General features: G+C 42.9%; 1 protein-coding gene across 1 annotated transcript in view; it reads left to right on the top strand.

The window, feature by feature from the left end:
- The window catches only part of LOC122254393 (beta,beta-carotene 15,15'-dioxygenase), an 18,027-nt gene extending 5,579 nt beyond the window's left edge, over window positions 1–12,448 (top strand). Inside the window, exons 2-9 of the mRNA XM_043018058.2 lie at window positions 1,150–1,283; window positions 5,652–5,792; window positions 6,401–6,526; window positions 7,311–7,461; window positions 8,433–8,641; window positions 8,824–9,078; window positions 9,571–9,789; window positions 11,773–12,448. Coding sequence (XP_042873992.2) covers window positions 1,150–1,283; window positions 5,652–5,792; window positions 6,401–6,526; window positions 7,311–7,461; window positions 8,433–8,641; window positions 8,824–9,078; window positions 9,571–9,789; window positions 11,773–12,042 — 1,505 coding nt within the window. The 3' untranslated portion in view covers window positions 12,043–12,448. The remainder of the gene's footprint in view (window positions 1–1,149; window positions 1,284–5,651; window positions 5,793–6,400; window positions 6,527–7,310; window positions 7,462–8,432; window positions 8,642–8,823; window positions 9,079–9,570; window positions 9,790–11,772) is intronic.
- Window positions 12,449–15,000: the final 2,552 nt, after the last annotated feature.

Below are 15,000 nucleotides of genomic sequence, written 5' to 3'. Positions count from 1 at the left end.
GCCATTTTGTTCTTGTAGAACCGAACTTCCACCCTCTACATCTACATAAGCCGTGTGGGCTAGTTGCACTGAAGACGCCTTTAGTAGATATCCATTGTAGAGCTGCTAATAGCTTCGCCGCATTCCTGGTACAGGGAAACTGTTGGCCATGGTCAGTTTACGTTCATCATAATCTAGACCAGTGCTTACACACCATAAAAAGAATAGATAAAAGAAAAAGAAACACCAAGAAAACACATTTAGAGTTATTGAATATGCTATGTCATGATTTTATTATCAGCAGCACACCGTTCTGAAGGGCAGTGGGGCAAGAATGTTTGGGTTTGGCAGAAATGGGCTATTGCCTCAAAAAAAATGAAAACCACTATTATAGGAGACTACCCTTGTTAAAAAGGGCAGTCCAGAAGGATCGAGTATATCATATTTATATATATATATGTATATATATATATATATATATATATATGTATATATATATATATATGTATACATATATATATATAAATATATATACACACATATATATATATATATTAATATATACAATATATATATAATATATATATATAATATATATATATATATATATATATATATATATTATATATATATATATATATTATATAATATATATATATATATATATATAATATATATATATATATATATATATATATATATATATATATATATATATATACTTATACATATACATACATATATCTATATTTCTCTCTCTCTCTCTCTCTCACTTTATCCTTACGAATGAAGTTTGGTCATGAGCAGCCCTGTCCATAATGAGTATGACTTGATTGCAGAAGATTACAGTGGTCGCAGCATAGGCCGTGTGTGCAAGAAATGTGCAATTACTATTGGACAGAGACGCCCTTCGACTGCTTGCAGAAATAGTCCCCAGTGTGTGTTGTTTGATTATCAGTATGTTTCCTTAGTATATTTTTACTAGCAAATGCAGCTAACGAGATCTCTTCTGCCGAACAGTTGCATTGCATTGGAGGCATCTTGGGCAAATTCCTTGTCCTAGGGCGCAACGCTGCAACCGTGACCCGAATGCATACATCTCTTTATTTATCCCTTAATCCTGCATCTACAAGAAGGCCACGACTAACTCCTCCTTTTTCCTCCTGCCAGGGGAAATCCCCCCCTGGCTGAGTGGCACATTCCTTCGGGTCGGCCCGGGGAAGTTCGACCTTGGGGACTTCACACTCAACCACTGGCTGGATGGGATGGCCATTCTCTACAAATTTTCGATTGGGGATGGGAAGGTAAGTACGTGTTTCCCTAAGGGCGCGGATGGGTAGGATACCATTAGGGTGTGTGAATGCGTGTAGACATTGTATGGATGTTTGGTTATGAGCGAGTGTGGTTTGGTTTGTGTTTCGTGTGCGTCTGTGTGTGTGGTTTTGCTTACGTGATGTGTGTATGAGATTGAGTGTACGTACGGGTGGCTTTGTGTTTGTGTATGAATTTGTGAGAGTATAGTGTGTGCGCCTTTGTGACTGTGAATGTCTTTCTGTTTGCAAATGTGTGTTTGTAATTCATGCGCATGTGCGAGTTTAAGATGTTTGTGTAAATGCCCGTCTATATGTTTCTGTGGGTGAATGTGCATGAGCAACCCCATTTGAGAAAAATGATAGTCATGAAAAATCTATTTTGTGCCTTTCACTCTCCTTCTATTCCACCTTTGTTAAGTTACTTAATATATATATATATATATATATATATATCGTAAAAAAAAATAAAATAAAAAATAAATAAATAAAACAAATCCATAAACAAATATAAAAAGCATAAACTCGAAAGCGTGGCATTTTTAATTGTGTTCTGTTGTCCACCCGTTTTTCTTTGTTAAAATCTTTTTTTTACCTTTAGTAATTTTTTTTTTTTTTTTTTTTTTTTTTTTTTTTTTTTTGTGCAACCAAGTACATATTTAAATGTATATGAGTGAATATGAGTATTTGCATCTATATGTGTGCTTGACTGTCCAACTTTTTGCACATAACAAATCAATGTAACACGTGCCTCTGTGACGGTTCCTTTGTGAGATAGAGTGACAAACAACCCCTCCCCCTACCCCCACCACGACCTAACAGGTGTGTATGCTCGGATGGAACGTTATCAGGTTATTAATGAAACATCAGAGAGGAATCGAACACTGCGGCATCTGTTTTCCAGCGCTGTACCTGTGAGATATGGGTAGTGGGGGGAGGGGGGATGGGAGCCAGGTGCCACTTTTTAACTAACAAGCGAATTCTCTCTCTCTCTCTCTTACTCTCTCTCTCTCTCTCTCTCTCTCTCTCTCTCTCTCTCTCTCTCTCTCTCTCTCCCTCTCTCTCTCTCTCTCTCTCTCTCTCTCTCTCTCTCTCTCTCTCTCTCTCTCTCTCTGTCTCTCTCTCTCTCTCTCTCTCTCTCTCTCTCTCTCTCTCTCTCTCTCTCTCTCTCTCTCTCTCTCTCTCTCTTTCTCTCAAGCGCTTCTCTTTCTCTCTCTTTCTCTCTCACGTTTCTCTTTCTCTCTCTCTCACGTTTCTCTTTCTCTTTCTTTCTCTCTCTTTCTCTCTCACGTTTCTCTTTCTCTTTCTTTCTCTCTCTTTCTCTCGTGATTCTCTCTCTCTCTCTCTCTCGTGTTTTCTCTCTCTCTCTCTCTCTCTCTCTCTCTCTCTCTCTCTCTCTCTCTCTCTCTCTCTCTCTCTCTCTCTCTCTCTCTCTCTCTCCTTCTCTCTCTCTCTCTCTCTCTCTCTCTCTCTCTCTCTCTCTCTCTCTCTCCTCTCTCTCTCCTCTCTCTCTTCTCTCTCTCTCTTCTCTCTCTCTTCTCTCTCTCTCTCTCTCTCTCTCCTCTTTCTCTTCTCTCTCTCTCTCTCCTTCCTCTCTCTCTCTCTCTCTCTCTCTCTCTCTTCCCTCCTCTCTCTCCCTCTATCTCTTCTCTCTCTCTCTCTCTCTCTCTCTCTCTCTCTGTCTCTCTCTCCGTTCTCTCTCTCTTCCTCTCTCTCTCTCTCTCTCTCTCTCTCCTCTCTCTCCCCCCTCTCCTCTCTCTCTCTCTCTCTCTCTCTCTCTCCTCTCTCTCTCTCTCTCTCTCTCTCCTCTGTCATTCTCTCTCTCTCTCTCTCTCTCTCTCTCTCTCTCTCTCTCTCCTCTTCCTTCTCTCTCTCTCTCTCTCTCTCTCTCTCTCTCTCTCTCTCTCCTTCTCTCTCTCTCTCTCCTTCTCTCTCTCTCTCTCTCTCTCTCTCTCTCTCTCTCTCCTTCTCTCTCTCTCTCTCTCTCTCTCTCTCTCTCTCTCTCTCTCTCTCTCTCTCTCTCTCTCTCTCTCTCTCTCTCTCTCTCTCTCTCTCTCTCTCTCTCTCTCTCTCTCTCTCTCTCTCTCTCTCTCTCTCCTTCTCTCTCTCTCTCTCTCTCTCTCTCCTTCTCTCTCTCTCTCTCTCTCTCTCTCTCTCTCTCTCTCTCTCTCTCTCTCTCTCTCTCTCTCTCTCTCTCTGTCTGTCAGTCTCTCTCTCTCCCTATGAATACCACAGCCATCACAAACAACAAAGCAAACACACAAAAAGAGAGATCAATAAAGATACTGCCAGGTGGATGGATGTGAATGCAAATAAAACTGACAGGTACAGTATACGGTACAGAGTGTGTGTACGTTTGACTGCGAGGCCTTTTCTGTTATGTGTGTGTGTGTGTGTGTGTGTGTGAGTGGTGGGGGGTATGTGTAGGTTTTTGTATGTGTTTGTGTACGTGTTTCTCTCTCTCTCTTTCTATATGTCTCTCTGTCTCTGTCTCTCTCTCTGTCTCTGTGTCTCTTTGTCTTTTTGTCTCTTTGTCTCTTTGTCTCTCTGTCTCTCTGTCTCTGTGTCTCTCTGTCTCTCTGTCTCTCTCTCTCTCTCTCTCTCTCTCTCTCTCTCTCTCTCTCTCTCTCTCTCTCTCTCTCTCTATATATATATATATATATATATATATATATATATATATATATGTATGTATGTATGTACGTATATATATGTATATATCTATCTATCTATCTATCTATCTATATATATATATATATAAATGTATGTGTGTGTGTGTGTGTGTGTGTGTGTGTGTGTTTGTGTACCTAACTTCGACAACCCACGACTGAAAGGGTATCCAGCTCGGATCATTTGGAATATTGATCATATGTCATTGTTCATTGCATGCTCTAACTATTCTAGTATGGTTAGATAGTTCATGTTTATGGTTCCCGTATAGTGTGTATGCGTGTAGGTGTGTTTAAAAGATTGTGTGTGTCTGCGGATATTTTTGAGTGATTGTGTATGGAATGTGTTATTGTTTTAGGGTGTGTTTTTGTAAGTGTGTGTGTGTGTGTGCGGATGTGTTTATGTCATATTAGTGTGAATAAGTGAGTGTGTGTGTGTGTATGTATGTGTGTAACTGTGTGTATGTATATGTGTTTGTGTGTATGTGCATGCGTGCGGATACGTTTGCGTGAGCTTGTGTATGCGTTAGTGTGAGTGTGTGTGGATGTGTGTGCTCATGCATATGTGTGATATATGTGTTTTTAGCGATTTATACATGTTGTTTGCACCCGTTCACACGTGCATGCATATACCCATCTATCTATCTATCTTTCAATCTATCTGTCTATCTGTCTACCAAACTACCTATCTATCTTCAGTCAATCTACCTATCTATCAACCTATCCATCTATGTATGTACACGCGTAACATAGCAAACGCAAACACACATCCCCCTCTCTCACAAGGCGCACCCTTACCTCTCCCTCTCTCACACGCCCTTACCTCTCCCTCTCTCACAAGGCGCACCCTTACCTCTCCCTCTCTCACACGGCGCGCTTTTACCTCTTTCTCTCACACGCCCTTACCTCTCCCTCTCTCACAAGGTGCGCCCTTACCTCTCCCTCTCTCACACAGCGCGCCCTTACCTCTCTCTCTCACACGCTCTTACCTCTCCCTCTCTTACAAGGCGCGCCCTTACCTCTCCCTCTCTCACAAGGCGCACCCTTACCTCTCCCTCTCTCACACGCCCTTACCTCTCCCTCTCTCACACAGCACGCCCTTACCTCTCCCTCTCCCACGCGACACGCCCTTACCTCTCCCTCTCTCACACAGCGCGCCCTTACCTCTCCCTCTCCCACGCGACACGCCCTTACCTCTCCCTCTCTCACACAGCACGCCCTTACCTCTCCCTCTCCCACGCGACACGCCCTTACCTCTCCCTCTCTCACACAGCGCGCCCTTACCTCTCCCTCTCTCACACAGCACGCCCTTACCTCTCCCTCTCCCACGCGACACGCCCTTACCTCTCCCTCTCTCACAAGGCGCGCCCTTACCTCTCCCTCTCTCACACAGCGCGCCCTTACCTCTCCCTCTCCCACGCGACACGCCCTTACCTCTCCCTCTCTCACACGGCGCGCCCTTACCTCTCCCTCTCTCACAAGGCGCGCCCTTACCTCTCCCTCTCCCACGCGACACGCCCTTACCTCTCCCTCTCTCACAAGGCGCGCCCTTACCTCTCCCTCTCTCACACAGCACGCCCTTACCTCTCCCTCTCCCACGCGACACGCCCTTACCTCTCCCTCTCTCACACAGCGCGCCCTTACCTCTCCCTCTCCCACGCGACACGCCCTTACCTCTCCCTCTCTCACACAGGTGACGTTCCGCTCGAAATATCTCAAGTCCGACGCGTACAAGAAGGCATGCGTGGCGGGGCGACCTGTGTTCACGGAGTTCGGCACACACTCCTTCCCGGACCCGTGCAAGAACATTTTTTCCAGAATGTTCTCTAACTTCGTGAGTGTGGTTATTGTTCTGTTTTTTTATTATTATATTATTATCTTATTATTTTTTACTAGCTAGCTGCATTTTTTTTATATCTTCATTTATATTTGTCTATTTTTTTATGTGTTTTTCTGTCTATCTTTTTGTCGTCCCTTCTTTCTATCTTTCTTTCTATCTATTTAGCTAACTTTCAATCTATTTATCCATTAATTTGTTTATCTATCTATCAAACTATCTATTCATCTATCATTCCATCTATCACATTATTATCATCATCATTATTATCAATATCAACATCATCCTTATAATGATCATGATTACGATTATGATTATAGTAATAATGCGGATAAAAACAGCAATAACAATCGTTTAATATTGATTATATTAATGATAATGACAACAATACCAATAAAAAACAAAACAATGACAATTATAATTAAAATAAACATAATAGCAGCAACAACAAGATAATGACAATGGCATATAACAACAACACCAATATTCGTCATAACAACGCCCCTTGCAACACCAACGACCACAGAATATGCAACAATAATACTAACAACAGCTCTAACAAAAATCTCCCTCCGACATCCACCCACCCACCCACCCTCCGTCAGGATTGCCACGCCATGACGGACAACGCCTCGAACAACGCCTTCTGTGTCGAGGACCAGGTGTTCGTGGCCTCCGAGACCTGCTTCGTCAGGAAGGTCGACCCGGTTACGCTGGAGACCCGAGAGAAGGTGAGAGAGAGAGGGGGGTGAGGGGTGAGGGGAGAGGGATGGGTAGGGGGAGGATGGGTGGGAAGGAGAAGAGGGAGGGAGGAAGGAGAATGAGAATGAGAATAAGAATGAGAGTGAGAGAGAGAATGAGAGAGAGAGAGGAGAGAGAGAGAGAGAGAGAGAGAGAGAGAGAGAGAGAGAGAGAGAGAGAGAGAGAGAGAGAGAGAGAGAGAGAGAAGAGAGAGAAGACAGAGAGAGAGGGAGAGAGAAGACAGAGAGAGAGGGAGAGAGAAGACAGAGAGAGAGGGAGAGAGAAGACAGAGAGAGAGGGAGAGAGAAGACAGAGAGAGAGGGAGAGAGAGAGAGAGAGAGAGAGAGAGAGAGAGAGAGAGAGAGAGAGAGAGAGAGAGAGAGAGAGAGAGAGAGAGAGAGAGAGAGAGAGGAGAGAGAGAGAGAGAGAGGAGAGGGGGAGAGAGGGAGAGAGAGAGAGAGGAGGGGGGGGGCGAGAGAGAGAGAGAGAGAGGAAAGGAGAGAGGGAAGGAGAGAGAGAGAGAGAGAGGGGGAGAGAGAGAGAGAGAGAGAGAGAGAGAGAGAGAGAGAGAGAGAGAGAGAGAGAGAGAGAGAGAGAAAGAGAGAAAAGAGAGAAAGACAGACAGAGCCAGAGCCAGAGTCAGAGATAGAAAGAAAGAAAGAAAGAAAAAAAGAGAGACAAAAAAGAGAGAGAAAGAAAACCCGAGCGAAAGAGACGCGCGCGAGAGGTGGCGCGGATTCCGCCCTTCTTCTGATCATCCTTCTCTCACTTCAGGTGGACTTGAACAAACTCGTAAGCGTAAACTTCGCCTCTTCCCATCCTCTGCGGGACAGGGAAGGCGCCACCTACAACCTCGGAGGAAGTTTCACGTCGGGGCTCAAGTACCACATCTTGAAGATTCCGCAGTGCAGGGACACTCGCGGAGGTAATGAGGTCACGGAAGCTCTCCGTTTCTCATTCACACACGCAACACACTCGCACACGCACACGCACACGCACACGCACACGCACACGCACACGCACACGCACACGCACACGCACACGCACACGCAACACACACGCACACACACACACACACACACACACACACACACACACACACACACGGACCACATTCACATTCAACATCCCGGAAATGTAGCCATCAATCACGCAGAACAGAAAAAGTCCATAGGCATAGGGGGAGAGGGAGAGGGTGAAGGAGGGAAGTAGGGAGAAAGAGAGTGAAGGAGATGGAGGGAGGGGAAGAGGAAGAGAGAGAAGAAGAGGGAGAAATGAACAGTTTCTATATCACTTAAGTAGTAGACTTACTCTATCATAAACACTCACAGAAGGAAATTGTTCTGCTTTCATAACCCCTTCCACGTTTCTCATCTGAAATATGAAATCAGTCAGCTACAATAGCATCCAGAAATTAACAACATGTAACATCCACTCCCCTTCTTATACGGACGCCCGTGGTGATCTAGCCAAAGAAGAACTCGAGGAACAAAGAAAGACAGAGAGTACATAGTTAACTATAGATAGTATAGCTTCTTGACCCTACGCATGGCGGTAGGAGTATTAAAGCCATATGGTAATGATGATCAGGTAAGGAAAAAAAAAAAAAAAAACGGCAAAGAAACCATGAGAATAAAGAACCTCTAGCAGTCGTGTCAGTGAGAGCCATCCCATGATAATGGTAACATGATTCTGATACATATATAACTACAGTTTTGGATACGTTGAAACAATCATTCTAAAACACATGAGAAACTAAACAAAAAAAAAAAAAAAAAAAAAAAAAAAAAATGGTCCCTCAGAAATCTTCAGAAACTCCCTCCGAAAATCTTTCATTTTGTCCACCTACATTCCACCAGCATCCACCAGCCTTATCGAGAGCAAACTCCGTTCCAGGCTCCGACCCTTGGCACAACACCCGGATCGTGGGAACCATCCCCTCCAGCTTCCGCGCCTCCTTCTCCTACTACCACAGCTTCGGCATGAGCGAGGAGCACCTGCTCTTCCTCGAACAGCCTCTTCTCGTCAATACGCTGAAACTTGCAACCTCGCAGATCAAGAGCAGGGCCATGCATGACTGTATGGAGTGGCACCCGCAGGAGAAGGTTAGTGCCGAGGGAAGAGCAGGCTGTGATATACCTGCTCTCGGCTGGCCTTCACTAATGAATTGTTGTCGTTCTTATCATGATTCACAGTCCCTATCGTTATCCCTATGCATATGACCATAATCATTCTCTGCCATCTTTCAATCAACATCCTTCTCCTCTTGTCTCTCCCTGTCCCCCAGGTCAAATTCCACCTGTTACACAAATCCACGGGCGAGATGGTCAAGGTCAAGTACATGTGTGACGAGCCCTTCTTCACGTTCCACCACGTGAATGCATACGAGGTCAAAGGTCACCTGGTGGCTGACATCATCACCTACCCCAGCCCGGAGATTCTTGACAAGTTCTACCTCAACAAAATCCGAGCAAAGGACTTCGACGTCAAGGACGCGCCTCAGATGCAGAGGTTCATTCTGCCTCTTCTGGCGGACCTTCAGGTAAGGGACGGCAGCAGGGAAAAGGAATAGGAAGAGGGGGAGGAAAGGGAGGTCGGAGAGGAGGTGGAAGGGAGAAGGAGTAGGTGGACGGAGAGGAGGAAGAGGAGAAGGAGGATGGAGAGGAGGTAGAGGGATAAGATAGGACGAAAGTGAAGAGCCAAAAAATGCATGATTAATGCATCTTGCCAGCAGATACCTTTGACTAAGCGTATTTCTTTATCTCCCCATCCTAGAGACCAAACTCATTTCCCTCTACCCCCCTCCCCCCCATAAACCACGATACCTCTTTATCTTGCTTGTAAACATATAGTAAAGCGTGCCTCTTCCTCTCATAACCACAAGGACCAAACCCACACCTTTCCACCCCCCCACCCCCCCAAAAAAAAAAAAGAATAAATAAAAAAATAAAATAAAACAAAAAAAAAATCATCTGCTTCCCGCCATCTTTTCCTCGGCGCACCCCTGACCCAGTGCCTTCTTTCTCGCGTCCAGGGCAAGCCCGAAGGAGAGGAATTGGTGAGCCTGCCTGGTGCCAAAGCCTCGGCCAAGATACGGAAGGACAGCTCGGGAGGCCTCTACGTGTCCCTCACGCCCGTGAACGTCGGCCGGGCGGGCTTTGAGATGCCGGTGGTCAACCCGAAGTACGTGGGCGCGCCTTACCGATACGTCTTCGCCACAGGAGGATACGACACCGGATTCTACAAGAATGCTGTGAGTAATGGCACGAGAGAGAGAGGGAGAGGGGGAGAAAGGGAGGGAGGGAGGGAGGGGGAGAGAGGAAGTGGGAGGAGGGAGGAGAGGAGGGAGGGAGGGAGGGAGGGGGAGGAGGGAAAGAGAGAGGGAGGAGGGGAGAGGGAGAGGAAGAGAGAGGGAAGGAGGGAGGGAGGGAGGGAGAGAGAGGGAAGAAGGGAGGGAGGGAGGGAGGGAGGGAGAGGGAGAGAGGAGGGAGGGAGAGAGGAGGAGGGACGGAGAGGGAGAGGAAGGGAAGGAGGAGGGAGGAGGGGGAGGGAGGGGAGAGGGAGGGAGAGGAGAGGAGGGGGAGAGGGGGAGGGAGGGGAGAGGGAGCGGGTGAGGGAGAGGGAGGGAGGGGAGGAGGGACCGAGGAGAGGGAGGTGTGGGGGGAGGGGGAGGGGGAAGAGGAAGAGGGAGTAGTAGGAGGAGGAGAGGAGAGGAGGGAGGGAGGGAGAGGGAGAGGGAGAGGGAGAGAGGGAGAGGGAGGGGAGGAGGGGGAGGGGGAGGGAGAGGGAGGGGGGGGGGGAGGGGAGAGGGGGAGGGAGAGGGAGGGAGGGGGAGGGAGAGGGAGGGAGAGGGAGAGGGAGGGGGAGAGGGAGGGAGACGGTGGGAGAGGGAGAGGAAGAGGAAGAGAAGAGACAGATAGGGAGAGGGAAGAGGGAGAATAAGGGAATAGGGAGGAAAAAAAAGAGAGAGGGAGGGAGTAATGAAGAGGAAGGAGAGAAAAACGAGAAGAGAGGGCGAGGGAGAGGACGAGAGACGGTGAGTGAGAGGGGGGAGTGAAGGGGGGAAACGGGGGGGGGGGAAAAAAAAGGTGTGGGGGGGGGGAAATAGGGAGAGGAGGGGGAGAGAGGAGAGGGAGAGAGGGGGAAGGGGGAGGGAGAAGGCGCGGTGCGAGGAGCGGAGAGTAAGAGAAGAGAGAGAGAGGGAGAGGGAAAAGAGGAGAACGGAAGATCGAGAGAAGGAAGGAAAGAGGAGAGAGAGATGGAGAGAGAGAGGAAGAGGAAAAGATAAAAAAAATGGAAGAGCGAGAGAAGTAGAGGGAGAGGGCGTTGAAAAGAAAAAAAAATATATATGCACATAGACCATCTTACCCATATAGTCCCCAGGAATCTCACGCATAGAGTCATCTGAATTTATTCTGAATTTGTTAAAAGCGAAAACATAAGTAGTACTGCACAGTCCATGTGATGATATGAATGCCTGACTCTACAAGCCTATTATTCGCTAATGGGCTTGTACATGTCGAAACAAGTCTGTAATGTCCTTACACGAGTGAGTTTAAAAAGTGGTTTCTCTAATACAAATCCAGTACGATCTTTGTACAGGCGAAAGGGTGGTGATACGTATTAGACGTTTTTGGGTAATTGTACTCAGGAATCAATGTGAGTTTTGTTCCTCCCACTCCAGTGCACGTAAGAGACAGGCCAGAGATCAAGGCAATTGTCTTAGGTTTTCAATATTCGTCAGAACTCATAAAGACCTTTTTCATCTTTGTAATGTCTAGCATTTATAGGAGAGAGAGAGAGGGAGGGGGAGGGGGAGAGTAAGAGTCAGGGAGGAAGAGGGAGAGAGATAGAGGAAGAGGGAGAGGGAGAGGGAGAGGGAGAGGGAGAGGGAGAGGGAGAGGGAGAGGGAGAGGGAGAGGGAGAGGGAGAGGGAGAGGGAAAAGGAAAGGGAAAGGGAGAGGGAAAGGGAAACGGAGAGGGAAAGGGGTGGGGAGAGGGAGAGGGATGGAGAGGGGGAGGGAGAGGGAGGGGGAGGGAGAGGGAGAGGGAGAGGGAGAGGGAGAGGGAGAGGGAGAGGGAGAGGGAGAGGGAGAGGGAGAGGGAAATGGAGAGGGAAAGGGGTGGGGAGAGGGAGAGGGATGGAGAGGGGGAGGGGGAAAGGGAGAGGGAGATGGAGAGAGAAAGAGAGGGGGAGAGCGAGAGCGAGAGAGTAAGACGCGCTCCCTTCCCGCAGGTGTGTAAGGTGGACGTCGAGAGCGGCCGCAGCCAGGTGTGGCGCGGCCTGGAGCACCAGTACACGTCGGAGCCGGTGTTCGTGCCCGCGCCCGACGCCGAGGACGAGGACGACGGCGTGGTGCTCGTCTCCGTGGTGGACGTGCGGCCCGACTTCCCCGACTGCCTGCTGGTGCTCGACGGCCGCACCATGGACGAGCTGGCGCGCGCGGAGGTGGACGGGCCGGTGCCCAACGGCCTGCACGGAACCTTCATCCCGGACAGGCTGTGAGGCCGGGAGTGCGGCGCTCTTGAGGGCGGAGGTCGGGCCTGGCCGGGGCGCGCCTGACGCCGAGGTACATGGTATATGTACATATATCCATACATCCATCCATGCATACATCCATGCATACATGCATACATGCATACATACATATATACATACATACATACATACATATATACATAAACACACACACACACACACACACACACACACACACACACACACACACACACACACACACACACACACACACACACACACGCATTCTCATTCAGTCGTGTTGCAGGACACTCCGTCGGCTGCGGGAGGCTTACGCTGCAGGATAAAACGAACCTGAAATTGGATTCTGTGACTCTTGGGTTGTTGACGCGATTTCTCATACTGATAGACACTGACCTTCTCACTGCTTTATATATATTATTATCACACTCCATATATATATATACTTTATATATATACATAATAATATATATATAGTATATAAGTATCTATATATATATGATTTAAACATATTTATATATATAATATATACTTAGAATGATAATATATTATAATATCTGTATATATACATATATATATATAATATATTATATACATATATAATACATATATATATTCATATACATATGCATATAACAATAACTGCACAAAAAGTTATAATATATATATTTATCTATCATTATCATATATAAATATATATATCTACTAATATGATCATATATATATATTATAGATCTAATATACATATATATATTATATTATATATGATATCTACATATATATATTTATTATATATACACATACACACACTACACATATTCATATATATATAATATATATATCTATATCTATAATATATATTATACACACAACACACACACACACACACAACACACACCAGCCACACACACACCCACACCACACACACCACACACCCTATATTTATAAAACATATTATATATATTCTGATATATTATATATGTATATATGATATATTTATACTATATATATATATATATATATCTATATATAATAATATATTATATATAATACTATATATATGACATACCTATATATATATCTTATATATATATATATATATATATCTATCTATATTATATAATATATATATATACACCCACACAACACACACTTATATATATATTATAATGTATATATATACATATATATTATATATATATATATATATATTATATATATATATATATACTATATATATATATATGTATATATATATATATATATGTTAATATACATAGATATACATACACATCTTTACACGCAACCCACACACCACACACCACACACACACACACACACACAGACACACACAACCACACACATCGACCCACACACCACGCACACACACACACACACATATATATATTTCTATCAATATATATATATATCTATATATTATATTTAATATATTTTTTATCTATATGCAAATATATATACTATACTTATCATATATATAAATTTACTTAAATATATATATATATATATATTATATATAAAATAAAAATATTTATTTACATACCATCCTGACCCACACACACACAACACAGAAATATATATCTATATATATATTTATTTATTTAATATATATATATATATACTATATATCTGTATATATATATATATGTATATACATATAATATATACATTATATATATGTCTATATATATATACATATATATATAATATGTATATATAATATATATACATATATCACACACACACCGACTTATATTATATATATATATTAATATATATATATATATATATATATATAAAGTTATACATATATATATCTATATATATATATATAATATATATATTATTTATATATAAATATATATTATATATCAAATGTGTGTGTGTGTGTGTGTGTGTGAGTGAGTGTGTGTGAGTGGTGTATATGTATATATTATGTATATATATATATATAAACTACATATACTACTATACTTTATATATATATATATAAACTATATTAATCCACCTCCTCCCCTATATCTCTATATTATATATATATATATCATCATATCTACCACCACACCAACCCCCACACCACACACACACACACACCCACACACACACCATATATATATATATATATTATATCTATAGTATTCTATATATAAAGAATCTAATATGTATATTATAACACAAACATTTTCGACACAAACACACACTGATTTCTTCGGGTTGAGGCATGACACAAAAACCATGAAACTCGACAAGCGGGTATCGCTCCCCGTCTTTTATCTCTAACTTTATTTCCTTCCAAACATTTACTTTCGCTGCCCCACAACAAAAACCCCCCCCCCCTCCTCCTCAAACCTTCTATCGTTCATTTGGATACAGACATGCACACAAAACATGTTTCTACACACACACACACACACACCCACACACACACACACATATATTTATATATAAATATTTATATATATCTATATGTCATATATATATATAATATATTATATATATTTATATATAATATATATATATAGATATATACATACACCACACACTCACACACCACACACACATTATATATATATATATCATATATATTATATTATTCTATATATATATATACATATATATATATATTTAAATATATGTATATCTATGTAATGAATATAATCTATACATATAATATATTTATAATATCTATATATATAAATATACTATATATATATATATAAATATTAGTAGCTTCTCTCTCTCTCCCCCCTCTCTCTCTCTTTAATATTATTATATATATATATATTATTTATATATATATCTATATTATATCTATATGTATATATTTATATATATATATATATATATTATATATATTATATATAAATATATATGCACAACATATATATATATATATATTTTTTCTTTATACATATATATATATTATATATATATATATATATTTAT

Source organism: Penaeus japonicus, unplaced genomic scaffold (assembly GCF_977035675.1).
Source record: "Penaeus japonicus unplaced genomic scaffold, GWHDUDI00000001_assembly GWHDUDI00000021, whole genome shotgun sequence".
Lineage (NCBI taxonomy): Eukaryota > Metazoa > Arthropoda > Malacostraca > Decapoda > Penaeidae > Penaeus > Penaeus japonicus.
Note: the sequence above shows the minus strand (reverse complement) of the source record. Positions and strands in the feature narration are given on the sequence as shown.